Source organism: Pseudorasbora parva, chromosome 23 (genome assembly GCF_024679245.1).
Source record: "Pseudorasbora parva isolate DD20220531a chromosome 23, ASM2467924v1, whole genome shotgun sequence".
NCBI lineage: Eukaryota > Metazoa > Chordata > Actinopteri > Cypriniformes > Gobionidae > Pseudorasbora > Pseudorasbora parva.
The window spans coordinates 13,835,555-13,851,600 of NC_090194.1; the positions used below are offsets into that span (position 1 = coordinate 13,835,555).

At 37.0% G+C, this 16,046-nt stretch overlaps 1 protein-coding gene across 1 annotated transcript; it reads left to right on the forward strand.

Moving 5' to 3' along the window:
• The first annotated feature begins 9,909 nt into the window (after positions 1 to 9,909).
• LOC137062811 (uncharacterized) lies at positions 9,910 to 15,033 on the forward strand. Its single transcript, XM_067433728.1, has 5 exons — positions 9,910 to 10,108; positions 10,240 to 11,219; positions 11,373 to 11,445; positions 13,180 to 13,345; positions 14,548 to 15,033. The coding sequence occupies exons 1-5, from the start codon at positions 9,910 to 9,912 to the stop codon at positions 14,666 to 14,668; spliced, it is 1,539 nt and encodes a 512-aa protein (XP_067289829.1). The 3' UTR covers positions 14,669 to 15,033.
• Positions 15,034 to 16,046: the final 1,013 nt, after the last annotated feature.

The following is a 16,046-nucleotide window of genomic DNA, read 5'->3' on the forward strand; positions in this document are numbered from 1 at the left end:
TAATTTCCGAGAGATCGACTGCAACGTAATTTGCACTTCATAGGTAAAAGACTTGTCTTTGTACTTTTATCATTTGAGTTTTAAAAATGTGTTTATTCTCCCGTCGATCTTCTTCGTATAGCTAACGTTAACGTTACCTTATCTAGAAAAAAAATAGGGTTATCCATTTTGCTTCCTGTGAATTTCGATTTAAAGACGACGCACGCCACGATAAGATCGTTTCTGGGATAACGTTACTATCTGTAATGTCACTTCAAATATAGGCTACTTTTACATTTACTATAGCCTCCTTTTTCTTTGGTATCTTTCTATTTATTTTATTCTGTTTTCCTCACCCTTTCAGTATGCTTTGTTTCGTGAAATAATTTATAAAGTCTTAGGAGAGAGGTGAATAAATATTGAAAACATTTTTTGGTGAACGAAATACAAAATCTTTGATGAATCGTAATTCTCATCACTCAGGGCTATCGCGGAATGACTGAGTATACCTCGATCAGGCACCGTCATCCATTTTGCATTATTCCTGTGAACTGACTACGCAGCACACGAGAACAATTGCACGAGAAAACTGAGATATTGTTTGCGTCAGAGGTAAAATTGAGTATTTCTGTCGTAGATTTGTTATATGCATTTAAAAAATGTATTAAAAAATATTCTCCCTGCCGTGGAAGAAAACAACACTCAGTTGTTCACCATTAATTCCTGTGAACTTCTCAAACGCCACTAAAAGATAATTTCCGAGAGATCGACTGTAACGTAACGTGCACTTCATAGGTAAAAGACTATTATTACGTCTTTTTACTTTTATTATTTGAATTTTTAAAATGTGTTTATTCTCCCCGTCGATCGTATAGCTAACGTTATCTGGAAAAAAGCAGGGTCATCCATTAATTCCTGTGAATTTCGATTCAAAGACGACGCACGATAAGATAATTTCTGAGATATTATTCACCATTTTCTGTACTGTCACTTCAAATATAGCCTCCTTTTTCTTTGGTATCTTTTTATTTATTTAATTCTGTTTTCCTCACTCTTTCAGTTTGCTTTTTTCATGAAATATAAATTTATAAAGTCTTGAGAGAGGTGAATAAATATTAAAAACATTTTTTGGTGAACGAAATACAAAATCTTTGATGAATCGTAATTCTCATCAGTAGTTCAGGGCTATCGCGGAATGAGCGACGAGGCTGACTCCAGCTCCTTTTTCGCCAGCTCCTTATTCACTGAACTATCCGTTCCACCTTAAAATGTCGGATGTCTGTTAACCCCTCCCTCTCAGAGCTTTTGGTCGTATTTTTAAAGGAATGGTTGTGCGGTTGTAATTCAGAAGGCAGTTTACATTAAACTAAAGACATATAGCCCTGTAAAAAAAAAAAAAAAAAAAAAAAATGTTTGTTTCAGTTTTTGTGTGTGGCATTGTTGGCATTTGTGTTTACATCTGAGATTTAATGTTATGTCATTTTTGTTCTTTATTAGAAGATATCAATTACTTCATTCTGACAATGCATTGTATATAAATAACGTTAATTCTCTAACGAAATCCTGCATTATAAAACATTTGTAAGTGTTATTGTTGAAATGTCATAATTGGAGGTGGCATTATTTTATTATTTCAAACGTTCTCAAAAAAACGAGCACGTAGAGGGATAGATAAGTTCATTCTCTAACGAAATCCAGCTTTACAACATTTTCTGATGTGTAGTTGTTGAAATATCATACCCAGAACATGCCTTCCCATGCAACTCTATGTGCCGACAAAGCATTCTGGAGGTGGCATTATTTTATTATTTCAAAAGTTCTCAAAAAAATGAGCACGTAGAGGGATAGATAAGTTCATTATCTGATGAAATTCCTCATTACAACATTTTCTGATGTGTAGTTGTTGAAATATCATACCCAGAACATGCCTTCCCATGCAACTGTATGTGCTGACAAAGCATCCTGGAGGTGGCATTATTTTATTATTTCAAAAGTTCTCAAGAAAACGAGCACGTAGAGGGATAGATAAGTTCATTCTTTAACGAAATCCTGCTTTACAACATTTTCTGATGTGTAGTTGTTGAAATATCATTCCCAGAACATGCCTTCCCATGCAACTGTATGTGCCGACAAAGCATCCTGGAGGTGGCATTATTTTATTATTTCAAAAGTTCTCAAAAAAACGAGCACATAGAGGGATAGATAAGTTCATTCTTTAACGAAATCCTGCTTTACAACATTTTCTGATGTGTAGTTGTTGAAATATCATACCCAGAACATGCCTTCCCATGCAACTGTATGTGCCGACAAAGCATTCTGGAGGTGGCATTATTTTATTATTTCAAAGGTTCTCAAAAAAAGGAGCACGTAGAGGGATAGATAAGTTCATTCTTTAACGAAATCTTGCTTTACAACATTTTCTGATGTGTAGTTGTTGAAATATCATACCCAGAACATGCCTTCCCATGCAACTGTATGTGCTGACAAAGCATCCTGGAGGTGGCATTATTTTATTATTTCAAAAGTTCTCAAAAAAACGAGCACGTAGAGGGATAGATAAGTTCATTCTTTAACGAAATCCTGCTTTACAACATTTTCTGATGTGTAGTTGTTGAAATATCATTCCCAGAACATGCCTTCCCATGCAACTGTATGTGCCGCCAAAGCATTCTGGAGGTGGCATTATTTTATTATTTCAAAGGTTCTCAAAAAAAACGAGCACGTAGAGGGATAGATAAGTTCATTCTTTAACGAAATCCTGCTTTACAACATTTTCTGATGTGTAGTTGTTGAAATATCATTCCCAGAACATGCCTTCCCATGCAACTGTATGTGCCGACAAAGCATCCTGGAGATGGCATTATTTTATTATTTCAAAAGTTCTCAAAAAAAAAAAAAACGAGCACGTAGAGGGATAGATAAGTTCATTCTCTGATGAAATTCCTCATTACAACATTTTCTGATGTGTAGTTGTTGAAATATCATACCCAGAACATGCCTTCCCATGCAACTGTATGTGCCGCCAAAGCATCCTGGAGGTGGCATTATTTTATTATTTCAAAAGTTCTCAAAAAAACGAGCACGTAGAGGGATAGATAAGTTCATTCTTTAACGAAATCCTGCTTTACAACATTTTCTGATGTGTAGTTGTTGAAATATCATACCCAGAACATGCCTTCCCATGCAACTGTATGTGCCGACAAAGCATTCTGGAGGTGGCATTATTTTATTATTTCAAAGGTTCTCAAAAAAAGGAGCACGTAGAGGGATAGATAAGTTCATTCTTTAACGAAATCTTGCTTTACAACATTTTCTGATGTGTAGTTGTTGAAATATCATACCCAGAACATGCCTTCCCATGCAACTGTATGTGCTGACAAAGCATCCTGGAGGTGGCATTATTTTATTTTTTCACAAGTTCTCAAAAAAAATGAGCACGTAGAGGGATAGATAAGTTCATTCTTTACCAAAATCTTGCTTTACAATATTTTCTGGGATCCAGACAACGAATCTATGGCACTAATTATAATGACTTGTCATTAATGGTGGGTCATGATGCCTAACATAGAATATATAGAATATAGAATATGCCTAATATATCATATTCTACCTACAAATAACGGGATAATCCAGTGGTGAAACATCTTTCTGCTTGAAATCGATTAAATTCTTACACATCAGAAAATGTTGTAATGAGGAATTTCGTTAGAGAATGAATTTATCTATCCCTCTACGTGCTCGTGTTTTTGAGAACTTTTGAAATAATAAAATAATGCCACCTCCAGGATGCTTTGGCGGCACATACAGTTGCATGGGAAGGCATGTTCTGGGTATGATATTTCAACAATGACACATCAGAAAATGTTGTAATGAGGAATTTCGTTAGAGAATGAACTTATCTATCCCTCTACGTGCTCGTTTTTTTGAGAACGTTTGAAATAATAAAATAATGCCACCTCCAGGATGCTTTGTCAGCACATACAGTTGCATGGGAAGGCATGTTCTGGGAATGATATTTCAACAACTACACATCAGAAAATATTGTAAAGCAGGATTTTGGTAAAGAATGAACTTATCTATCCCTCTACGTGCTCGTTTTTTTGAGAACTTGTGAAAAAATAAAATAATGCCACCTCCAGAATGCTTTGTCGGCCCATACAGTTGCATGGGAAGGCATGTTCTGGGTATGATATTTCAACAATGACACTTCAGAAAATGTTGTAAAGCAGGATTTCGTTAAAGAATGAACTTATCTATCCCTCTACGTGCTCGTTTTTTTGAGAACTTTTGAAATAATAAAATAATGCCACCTCCAGAATGCTTTGGCGGCACATACAGTTGCATGGGAAGGCATGTTCTGGGTATGATATTTCAACAATGACACATCAGAAAATGTTGTAATGAGGAATTTAATTAGAATATGAACTTATCTATCCCTCTACGTGCTCGTTTTTTTGAGAACTTGTGAAAAAATAAAATAATGCCACCTCCAGGATGCTTTGTCAGCACATACAGTTGCATGGGAAGGCATGTTCTGGGAATGATATTTCAACAACTACACATCAGAAAAGGTTGTAATGAAGAATTTCATCAGAGAATGAACTTATCTATCCCTCTACGTGCTCGTTTTTTTGAGAACTTTTGAAATAATAAAATAATGCCACCTCCAGAATGCTTTGGCGGCACATACAGTTGCATGGGAAGGCATGTTCTGGGTATGATATTTCAACAATGACACATCAGAAAATGTTGTAATGAGGAATTTAATTAGAATATGAACTTATCTATCCCTCTACGTGCTCGTTTTTTTGAGAACTTGTGAAAAAATAAAATAATGCCACCTCCAGGATGCTTTGTCAGCACATACAGTTGCATGGGAAGGCATGTTCTGGGTATGATATTTCAACAACTACAAATCAGAAAATATTGTAAAGCAAGATTTTGGTAAAGAATGAACTTATCTATCCCTCTACGTGCTCGTTTTTTGAGAACTTTTGAAAAAATAAAATAATGCCACCTCCAGGATGCTTTGTCGGCACAAACAGTTGCATGGGAAGGCATGTTCTGGGTATGATATTTCAACAATGACACTTCAGAAAATGTTGTAATGAGGAATTTAATTAGAGAATGAACTTATCTATCCCTCTAGGTGCTCATTTTTTTGAGAACTTTTGAAATAATAAAATAATGCCACCTCCAGAATGCTTTGTCAGCACATACAGTTGCATGGGAAGGCATGTTCTGGGTATGATATTTCAACAACTACACATCAGAAAATGTTGTAATGAAGAATTTCGTTAGAGAATGAACTTATCTATCCCTCTACATGCTCGTTTTTTTGAGAACTTTTGAAATAATAAAATAATGCCACCTCCAGAATGCTTTGTCAGCACATAGAGTTGCATGGGAAGGCATGTTCTGGGAATGATATTTCAACAACTACACATCAGAAAATGTTGTAAAGCTGGATTTCGTTAGAGAATGAACTTATCTATCCCTCTACATGCTCGTTTTTTTGAGAACGTTTGAAATAATAAAATAATGCCACCTCCAATTATGACATTTCAACAATAACATACAAATGTTTTATAATGCAGGATTTCGTTAGAGAATTAACGTTATTTATATACAATGCATTGTCAGAATGAAGTAATTGATATCTTCTAATAAAGAACAAAAATGACATAACATTAAATCTCAGATGTAAACACAAATGCCAACAATGCCACACACAAAAACTGAAACAAACAATTTTTTTTTTTTTTTTTTTTTTTTTTTTACAGGGCTATATGTCTTTAGTTTAATGTAAACTGCCTTCTGAATTACAACCGCACAACCATTCCTTTAAAAATACGATCAAAAGCTCTGAGAGGGAGGGGTTAAGACATTTTAAGGTGGAACGGATAGTTCGGTGAATAAGGAGCTGGCGAAAAAGGAGCTGGAGTCAGCCTCGTCTACGCAGCACACGAGAACAATTGCTGAGATATTGTTAACCTTGTTGACTAACTTTGCTTCAGAGGTAAAATTTAGTATTTCTGTTATTTGTGTTTAAAAATATATTAAAAAAATATTCTCCCCGCCGACTTTCGTATTTGGAAGAAGAAAAAAACTCAGTTGTTCATCATTTTGATTCCGGTGAACTTCAATTCAAAGACTATGGCGCACGCCAGGAAAAGATAATTTATGAGATATTGACTGTAACTTGCACTTCATAGATAAAATGGACTATTCCGTCTGTGTACTTTTATTATTTGAGTTTTAAAAATGTGTTTATTCTCCCCGTCGATCGTATAGCTAACGTTATCTGGAAAAAAGCAGGGTCATCCATTAATTCCTGTGAATTTCGATTCAAAGACGACGCACGATAAGATCATTTCTGAGATATTCACCATTTTCTGTAATGTCACTTCAAATATAGGCTAACTTATTACATTTACTATAGCCTCCTTTTTCTTTGGTATCTTTCTTTTTTTATTCTGTTTTCCTCACCCTTTCAGTTTGCTTTTTTCATGAAATATACATTTATAAAGTACTAAGAGAGAGGTGAATAAATATTTGAAAAAAAATTGGTGAACGAAATAAGTTACAAAATCTTTGATTTATCGTAATTCTCATCACTATATCGCGGAATGAGCGGGATGTCTTGAGTGTAGCTCGTCAGCATGCACCGTCATCCATTTTGCATGATTCCTGTGAACTGACTACGCAGCACACGAGAAAATTTGCCGAGATATTGTTTACCTTGTTGACTAACTTTACTTAAGTTGCTTCAGAGGTAAAATTTGTTATTTCTGTCGTACATTTGTTATTTGCGTGTAAAAAATCTATATAAAAAATACTCTCCCCGCCGACTTTCTTATCTGGAAGAACAAAACCTCAGTTCTGCATCCATTTTGAGTAATTCCTGTGAACTTCAATTCAAAGACTACTATAATTTGCTTGACTGTAACTTGCACCTCATAGATCAAATTAACTATTATTCCATTTTTTTACTTTTATTGTGTTTTAAAAACAACAACCTTATCCCCATATAATATGTGATAAAACTCAGTTGTTCAATATCCATTTTGATTAATTCTGTGAACATAATTTCTGAGATATTTTTTACCATTTTCTGTAACGCCACTTCAAATATGGGCTACTTAATGTAAAGTTTTACTATACCCTTTTTCTTTGGTATCTTTCTATTTATTCTTTTTTTCCTCACCCTCTCAGTTTGCTATGTTTCACTGTAAATTCAGTCAGTGTGAGCATGTGTCTGAAACTGTTGTCCAGTTTATCCAGCACACAAAGCTCCACAGTAATACTCCAAATTACAGATATCAGTGTGGCATTTCTCAATGTACTCGCATGTACCATAAAGATAGCGTTCTGAAAGCACATATGTATAGAGATCATAGAGGATCGGGCCCATCTCTTAGCAAGCAATTTGACACTCCTTTCAAGTGTGTGGCTCAAGCTTGCGAAATTGTGTGTAACAGCTTAACTTCCCTCATTAAGCATTTAAAATCACACATAAGAGAAGGACTCGAAATTAAATGCCCATTCAGAGAGTGTAGTTCTAGCTTTACAGTCGAGTCTAGTTTAGCAGCTCATATTTCAAGGAAACACAAACATGTTGAAGATCTTGATTCTTTGGCAACTGTATCGGCTCCAACTGAGGAGTTATGCATTTCTAATCAATCTTGTTTAGAGACACCTGATGAAGAAATATTTGAATGTGAAGAGCCATTTGCTGTCAATGAAACATTGTTCCTGCAAAATATTACACTTCTGTACTTGAAATTGCAGGCAAAATTGTTGTTACCAGCAAGTACAATAACACAAATAATTGAGGACTTTCAGAATGCCCATGAAATTGGTCTGTCACATGCACTTAAGATCTTGAGTGAGAAACTGAAGGCACTCGACATTTCAGAAGCTATTGTTAGCAACATCATTGAGGAAATGAATAGGGGTGATCTGCTGAGGCTTTATAACAGGGAGCTGTTGAATACAGACCATAAAAGAAAGTCTGTTTTTAAAAGTCATTTTGACTATGTTGAACCTGTGCCATTGTTTTTAGGCAATGATGAAAATGGCAAAGAGCGTTTTGCCCAGTATATACCTATAAAGGAAACATTGGCTGCACTGTTCAAAAGCACATCTATGCAAGAACAACATGCTTACACACGTTCTCAACCACCAACTCCTAAAAACGTTTTACGTGATGTTAAGGATGGTGAGGGATTTAAGAGTAATGTTTTAATGAACACAGCTTCTGATTCTCTTGGCCTCATTTTATATCAGGATGCCTTTGAGGTTGTAAACCCTCTTGGTTCAGGGAAGAAAAAACACAAGGTTTTAGCAGTCTACTGTACTCTGACTGATATTTTGCCACACAATAGATCCACTACAGATCACATGCAACTTGTGCTTCTTTGTAGGGAACTTGACTTCAAATACTTTGGTATAGACAAAGTTTTTGAGCCATTGATTAAGGATCTTAAATTTCTAGAGGAAACGGGTATTTCAATGCCCAATGGTAAAATTGTGAAAGGGACTCTTGTTGCCATTTCAGGAGATAATTTGGGATCCCATTGCATAGGGTTTTTTTTGGAAAACTTCAGTCGTGCAGATTATTTCTGCCGATATTGTGAGATAAACAGAACCACATTTGTGAATGAGCCAAACCTGTGTGGTACTGCAAGAACTGTGCAGTCATATAAAAGTCATGTGCAAGATCTAGACTGTGCTGCTGTTGGATCTGTATTTGGTATCAAAGGGGACTCTCCTTTTAACGAGCTTGCACATTTCCATGTTTGCCAGCCTGGGCTTCCACCATGTCTAGGGCACGATCTATTTGAGGGTGTTGTTTCTTATGACCTTGCTTTGTTTGTTGGTCGTTTAGTTGAGGAGAAGCATTTTACATACTTGCAATTGAATCGGTGCAAAAATCAGTTCAAATACAAAGGAAGTGATGCATATGACAAACCAGGAGACCTCTCCCCTGGAAGTGAGCGGCTAAGTGGAAATGCTGTTGAGAATTGGTGTTTTCTTAGGTTGCTACCTCTCTTGATTGGTGACAGGATTAAAGATCCATGTAGAAATGAGGTATGGCAACTGATTTTGCAACTGAGAGAGATAGTGGAGCTTGTCTGTGCACCAGCGGTAACAACAGGGCAGGTTGCATATCTCAAAGTTTTAATCGAAGAATACATTTGCACCAGGCAAAAGCTTTTCCTTGATAATCCCTTACGACCTAAGCATCATTACATGTGTCATTACCCTGACCTTATACGCCACTTTGGGCCACTAATTCGCCTCTGGACTTTGAGATTCGAAAGCAAGCACAGCTATTTTAAAAAGTGTGCCAGAAAACTGCACAATTTTAAAAATCTTTGCAAAACTCTTGCAGAGAGACACCAACTTCTGCAAGCTTACCTAGGTGCAGGCAGCATGTTCCCTCCAGTTGTACAGATACAAAAGGGTGTAGAATTCTATGTTGATGATTACAGTGACAGGATTAGAGAGGCAGTAGCCAGTTACAATTTTGATTCACAGTCTACGGTGGCATGTAATGAAATCACAGTGAAAGGCACATTGTACAGAAAGGGGATGTTTGTTTTGCTTGAAAATCATGATGGTGAACTTTATGCTGGAAGGATTATTCTGGTGGTTGTTGTACATGAGTCTGTGTACTTTGTTATAGAGAAACATACCTTTGCTAAGTTGAGAGACATTGGCGTCTATTGTGAATTAGGAGTAGCTCAAGATGATTATCTTTGTGTTAACCAAGAACATTTGCTTGACTACTATCCTCTTCCAACTTATGAGAAGTTTGACTTGCTACTAATTGCTCTTCATCATGCTTTTCCAGAGGTGTATTGAGCAATATGTCACAGATTCATTTGAGCTAAACAGACAACTTTACCTTTTTTGTTTCAGAAAATGGATCAAGGCATTAAGGATTTAGTGATCTTAATTTTACCAAGCCTCTCAGATGAAACCGTGGCATGTCTGTTGGAAGTTCTGGAGGAGCTGGGAGTCGAAAACAAGGAAGACCTTAAGCTGGTCGAAGAAAAAGACATTGAAAAATACTTGCGTCCAATACAGACCAGAAAATTGTTGGCTGCCTTTAAAAATGAAGGTAAATCTACATGATCACAATTGACAAACAAGCTGACTACAATGAGGGTTTAAAATGTAGTTATATGATTACTTTAGAATTTAATCTATGACAACTTTATGAAAGATGTAATTCTTGTCTTTTTCTTCCAGTAATTCAGTTAAACTTAGAGGCTGTCCCCTCTCCCTCTTCATCTCATAACCCTTTGGGAAGCGCATGCAGTCCACCCTCACACTCCTCATGCACTGAAAGCTTTGTACCACATATTGGAAGGCCATGGCATGTGGACTTCAGAGTAAACTGGGAACAGATGCCTTCATCTGTTCAAAAATATTTGTCAAATCAGTCAAGGCCGCTCCCAGTAGACAGAAAAAACATAGTGCAAGCAGTGGTAGAACAGATCTTAGAACAAGATCCTAACCCTACTAGAGCAACATGCCACAGTATAGTTCGGGGCATCATTAGAGAGTTTCCTAAATGTTTTGCAGATATAGGCAAAACAGGAGATATTATTGGAGATGGCTGCCAGTCCCTTCTTCAACAAATTAAAACAAGGGTTGAGTACAAAAATAGAAACAACACTCTTGCACGACGACGGAGGGTGAGGAAGGCTTGCAGTGGAGGAGGGGCAACGGCAAGAGGCCCAGTGGATCAGTATGGATGCGTGAGATGGGCTCCTACCGATCTACCCAGTGGCGAGACCGAGGCTACATTGGGTGAGATGAAAATGCGCCTGCACAGCATGTTTTCACAGGATGGCTTTGAAGGGGCAGAAAGAGCTGAGCCATTAATGGAGAAGACTTATATACTGCAACGTAGGTACCTCAATCAGGTACCTGCGCCACCCATTGAGAAAGTCATAGAAGAATGGCCCTTCCTGTGTTCACGAAGATGCCTTTACGCACACTTTAAGCTGCTCACAGATGTCTCAATCATCAGCAAGCTTAGAGAGGCCATCCACAGTAAAGGCAGCACAATTGTTAAGTTCTGCCAGGGACTCAGCCGTTATCCAGGGATTGCTGAAGTCCTGGCTAGTTATGACGTTGAAGCTTCAGACAAGGCCATGTGTGTTCTCCAGCTCCTAAGGACATACTTTAAAGAACCACAAGATGCCATCATGCTTGAAGCTGATGTAAGTTCCGTTTTGCAAACACTTATTCAGCTATTGGCAAAGTTTTCTTTTAAAGTACATTCAGTAAAGTTCTTGTTGAATATAAGTCAAAGGCAGTTTACTTTGCACCCCATTGCATCTATACAACATTTTCTGTAAAAACTTACTTTACAGCCATCTGCCACAGCTGCCGACATCCAAAGGATGACCAAAGGATTGCCGAACACACCTCGCCTGATTGTCCAAGGTAAAGCCTAACTTAAAGCCCTATAAAATCTGTTAGATTTTTGCACAAATTTCATTTTTTCTGTTTTAATTTTCATGGATATAATTTTAATCATAACTGCAGCCTTTGCCAAATCGTGTGCGGTTTTAGTTTGGCAGGGTCGCCGCTAGCTTAGCTTAGCATAATGAATGGAATCCTATGTTGTCAGCTTGCATGTCCCGAGTAAAAGTGATAAAAAAACTAAAAAGAACACCTAATTACATCTTGTGGCCTTGCATATTCACAACGAGTACAAATAGCGATACAGATTAAGACTAGGCGATTTCCTAGGAAGATATTGATTTGGGACTATATTATGGGGATCCACAGACGAAGCACTGCTACTTGGACGCAGAGATATCACACCTCTCATCCTCCGGCTGTTGAGCGATCGCAATGTGTTGTGTGATATCTCTGCGCCCAAGTAGCAGTACTTTATCTGTGCATCCCCATAATATAGTCCCAAGTCAATATCTGCCCTGGAAATCGCCTATAATCTGCATCAATATTTGTACTCGTGAATACGAAGGCCTCAAGTAATTAGGTGTTTTTTTTTTATATCACTTTTACTCGAGACATGCTAGCTGACAACATAGGATTCCATTCATTATGCTAAGCTAAGCTAGCGGCGACCCTGCCAAACTAAAACAATGCATGCACTGAGACAAAAATGCATTTGCCCACATATCTAAATGTAGGAAAGAGGTTGAATAAGCTCTATTTCTAAAAACGGTGGACTGTTCCTTTAATACAGAGGTCTTCAACCCTGCTCCTGAGGTAGTGCAAAGTTTATTTCCAACCTGCTTTAGCACAGCGGGTCCCCAGGAGCAGGGTTGAAGACCTCTGCATTATATTGTCTAGGAATTCTATTGGCAGTGAGGTACGTCTTGTTAAAGGAATAGTTCACCCAAAAATCTAAATTTGCTCTAATTTACTCCTCCACAGGTCATCCAAAATTTCTGAGTTTCTTTTTTCATCAAATTTTTTTTAATTTCAGGCCTCCACCTTTAACATTTAAAGAGATTTTTGACGGTCCAAAATGCATTAAAATATTCCTTACGACTCCAGTCGACAAATAAAAGTCTGAACTCAAACGATTGATAATTTTTTAAAAACAAAACTATTCGTGTATAATTTTAACTACAAATCTTAATTTTCATCCAGCTGTGCAGTGCTCGTTCATGAGAAGGTTTTGCACAACTTGCGGTGGCAAAAGTCACGCCTGACATCAAGTAGCTAAAGTCACAATTAAAACAGGAGCACTGTACAGAAGTTGAATGTTCTTTGCTGTAGATTTATATTATTATTTTTCAAAATTACACCTTCATGTGTTTATCCTGGATGACTATGCCTATGTGATGACGTCACGCATAATTTTTACCAAGTCTCCTTGTACAATATGTTGTGCAATACCTCTAACGAGTACCTCGCACGCTGGACAGAAGTGTAGATTTGCAGTTAATACGAATTTAAGTGTTGTTTTGTTTTTAAAAATGATCAATGGTTTCGGTTCAAAAGACTTCTTGATGACTGGAGTCTTGGATGGGCTGAGGGTAAGTTAATTATCAGCAAAGATTCATTTTCAGGTGAAAACTTTATTTTTTATAACAATGCATGTTTGTACAACATTAAAAGGCTTCACCATTTGTTCCTCTTGTTTTGTGAGTACAGGTATTACAGGTTCTACATAATGTTTGGTGCTTTTGTTTATTTCAGGTGATATGATTAAGCCTACTGCATGGATGCTGTCCATCGAAGGACAAGTTGTCATGGGGCCACACACAGACGTTATCACTGGTATTGCTTCGATGTTTTCCAGTTACTACTGTTTTAATCTTCAATATCCAGAAGAGTCTGCATGCACCCTTGAATTTATTCAAAGGTATTTATCTCATTTCATTGTTTCATTTGGGATTAAGACCTGTTTGATATGGTCTTCACTGAGGTCTGATCTCACCTTATCAAAAAATTGAGAGACACTAACTGTGGCAAGATCTTTTATGGATGTAGTCTGTCTTAGTTGTTTCTATCTCCATGTAATCCGAGACATTTACATTTTACATTTACATTTAATCATTTAGCAGACGCTTTTATCCAAAGCGACTTACAAAAAAGGGTAGAGCAATAGAAGCAATGAAACAAACAAGGCCAACAACCTGTAAGAGCTGTGAGACTGACTCTAGGTGAGATGAGATCTCTGTGTGGATCATACAGTCTGTTGTTGCGCTTTTCCACTGTACTGGCTCAGTTTGCTGAGTTTCTTTTCTTCATCAGAACAGAATTTAAGATTTTTAGGATTTTATTTCAGGCCTCCAGGTAAAGTGAATAAAAGAGATTGTAGTCCATATTTTGACGGTCCAAAATATATATTTAGGCTGCATCAAAATAATCCACGCAACAAATAAAAGTCTTCTGAATTGAAACATTTACAATAACAAAGCAATACTTGTGTAGTTTTTAACTGCAAATGCTCACATCTGCCCTCGCTCTGTGATGTGCGCTTAGTCACGTGTCATGTAATCAAGTTCCTGTTTACAAGAGGAGCGCTGTACAAAAGCGGAATTGTCTTTGGTGTCCAGGGTTCCCGCGGGGTCTTAAAAAGTCTAAAATTCAGAAAGTTAAATTTAAGGCCTTAAAAAGTCTTAAAAACGCCCAGATTTTCATCCTAGGTCTTAAATTTAATTTACCAAAGTCTTAAAACGTTTACTTCCGTTCAGAAACAAAACCTTTTAGTTTTCTTTACCCGACTGCTTCATGCATTTTTACTCCTTACACTTTTCCTTACACGTTAGGTTGTCTGTACTAGTTTTGTGTTGGGAATATGGATGCCAAGTTCTGTCATCTGTCATAAGTATTTTGATATCAGTTTTTGAGTTTATTTAATGTTTCTATAACTGAATCAATAAAAATAGAATGTTTGAGAGTTTTCTGATATCATTTATAATGCCTTTAGTAATGCGTTGTGTTGGTCTTAAATTTAACTTACTGAAACCTGCAAGAACCCTGGGTGTCTATTTGTATTAATTTTGTTCAAAATGGTCCCTACGTTTTCTCAGACTTTGAAAACTTTTTTTCTTGTTTTAGGTGCTTCCTGGGCATCAACCCTGATACAGGATCTAAATCCAAAAAGAAGCAGGGCGGCATCAATCAGCAAGTTTGTTCTCTGCTGCGAAAACTTGTTGATTTTGAATGGATGGCAACATAAGCAGATTTTGTGTTGTGTATGTACTCGCATGAAACCTGTGTGTTGAGGCTCGTGTTGCTACTAATTGTTTCTGTTCTGCCCTGCTGTTTTCGATTGGTTTTATTTTCTTCTTTTTTTTCCATTGTTGGCTCTCTCCATTTTCACCTGCCATATCGCCACTGAATATGTTGGACTGCCCTTCTGGTTGAGACCTTGACTTCTACCTGGCTATGGTTTTGGATTTTCCCTCTGGCTGTGTTTATTGGACTGATTTCTCATTGCCGGCTCCAGCCCGCTGTCACACTTAAAGGGTTAGTTCACCGAAAAATAAAAATTCTGTCAGTAATTAGCCTCATGTGGTTGGACACCCGTTAGACCTCCGTTCATCTTCAGACACAGGTGAAGATATTAGTGTTGAAATCCGATGGCTCAGAAAGGCCTTCTTTGACACCAATGTCATTTCCTCTCTCAAGACCCATAAAGTCACTAAAGACGTCGTTACAAAGCCCATCTCACTACAGCGGCTCTACAGTCATTTATGAAGAGACCAGAATAGTTTTTTGCGCAAAAAAAAACGAAATAACAGTTCGAAACTTTGTTTTGAAATCGGCCCATCACTATATAAGTCGTTATTTAGTTTTTTGCGCATAAAAACTCTTCTGGTCTCTTCATCAATGATTGTAGAGCCGCTGTAGTGAGATGGGCTTTGTAATGACGTCTTTAGTGCCTTTATGGGTCTTGAGAGAGGAAATGACATTGGTGTCAAAGAAGGCCTTTCTGAGCCATCGGATTTCAACACTAATATCTTCACCTGTGTCTGAAGATGAACGGAGGTCTTACGGGTGTCAAAGAAGATTAGGGTAAGTAATTAATGACAATGAGATTTTTCATTTTTGGGTGAACTAACCCTTTAATCTGCCTCATCCTTCTGGGTTTGCCAGAATTTATAAATAATTTTTCCAAGCTTTCATGGCTTGTGGTTATGTTAATTAATAAACATTGTTGTTTCTTGGGTCCTTACCCATTACCTGACACCTGTGCACATTTATATAGTGCCAGTTAAGTTAGACTTTGGCATGAAGGCCTAACATTTTAATGCAACATGTTTGTTTGATATTGTTGTACCAATTGTAAAAATAAATAAACTGTGGAAAGTATTGTTTGATCTTTCTTTTTTTTACTACTAGTCTGTCATATTGCATTACTGTATTTAATTGTAAGTTTACAGTTAATTACTGGCTACTAGCTGCATAAATTTTTACAGCTGAAAAATAAATGACTGTACAATTTACAGCTGATAACTGTATTTATACAGTTATCTACTGTGAAATAACAGTAATAATGTGATACCCTTAACTGTGGAATCACTGTATACAACTGTCATTTTATTGTAATTTAC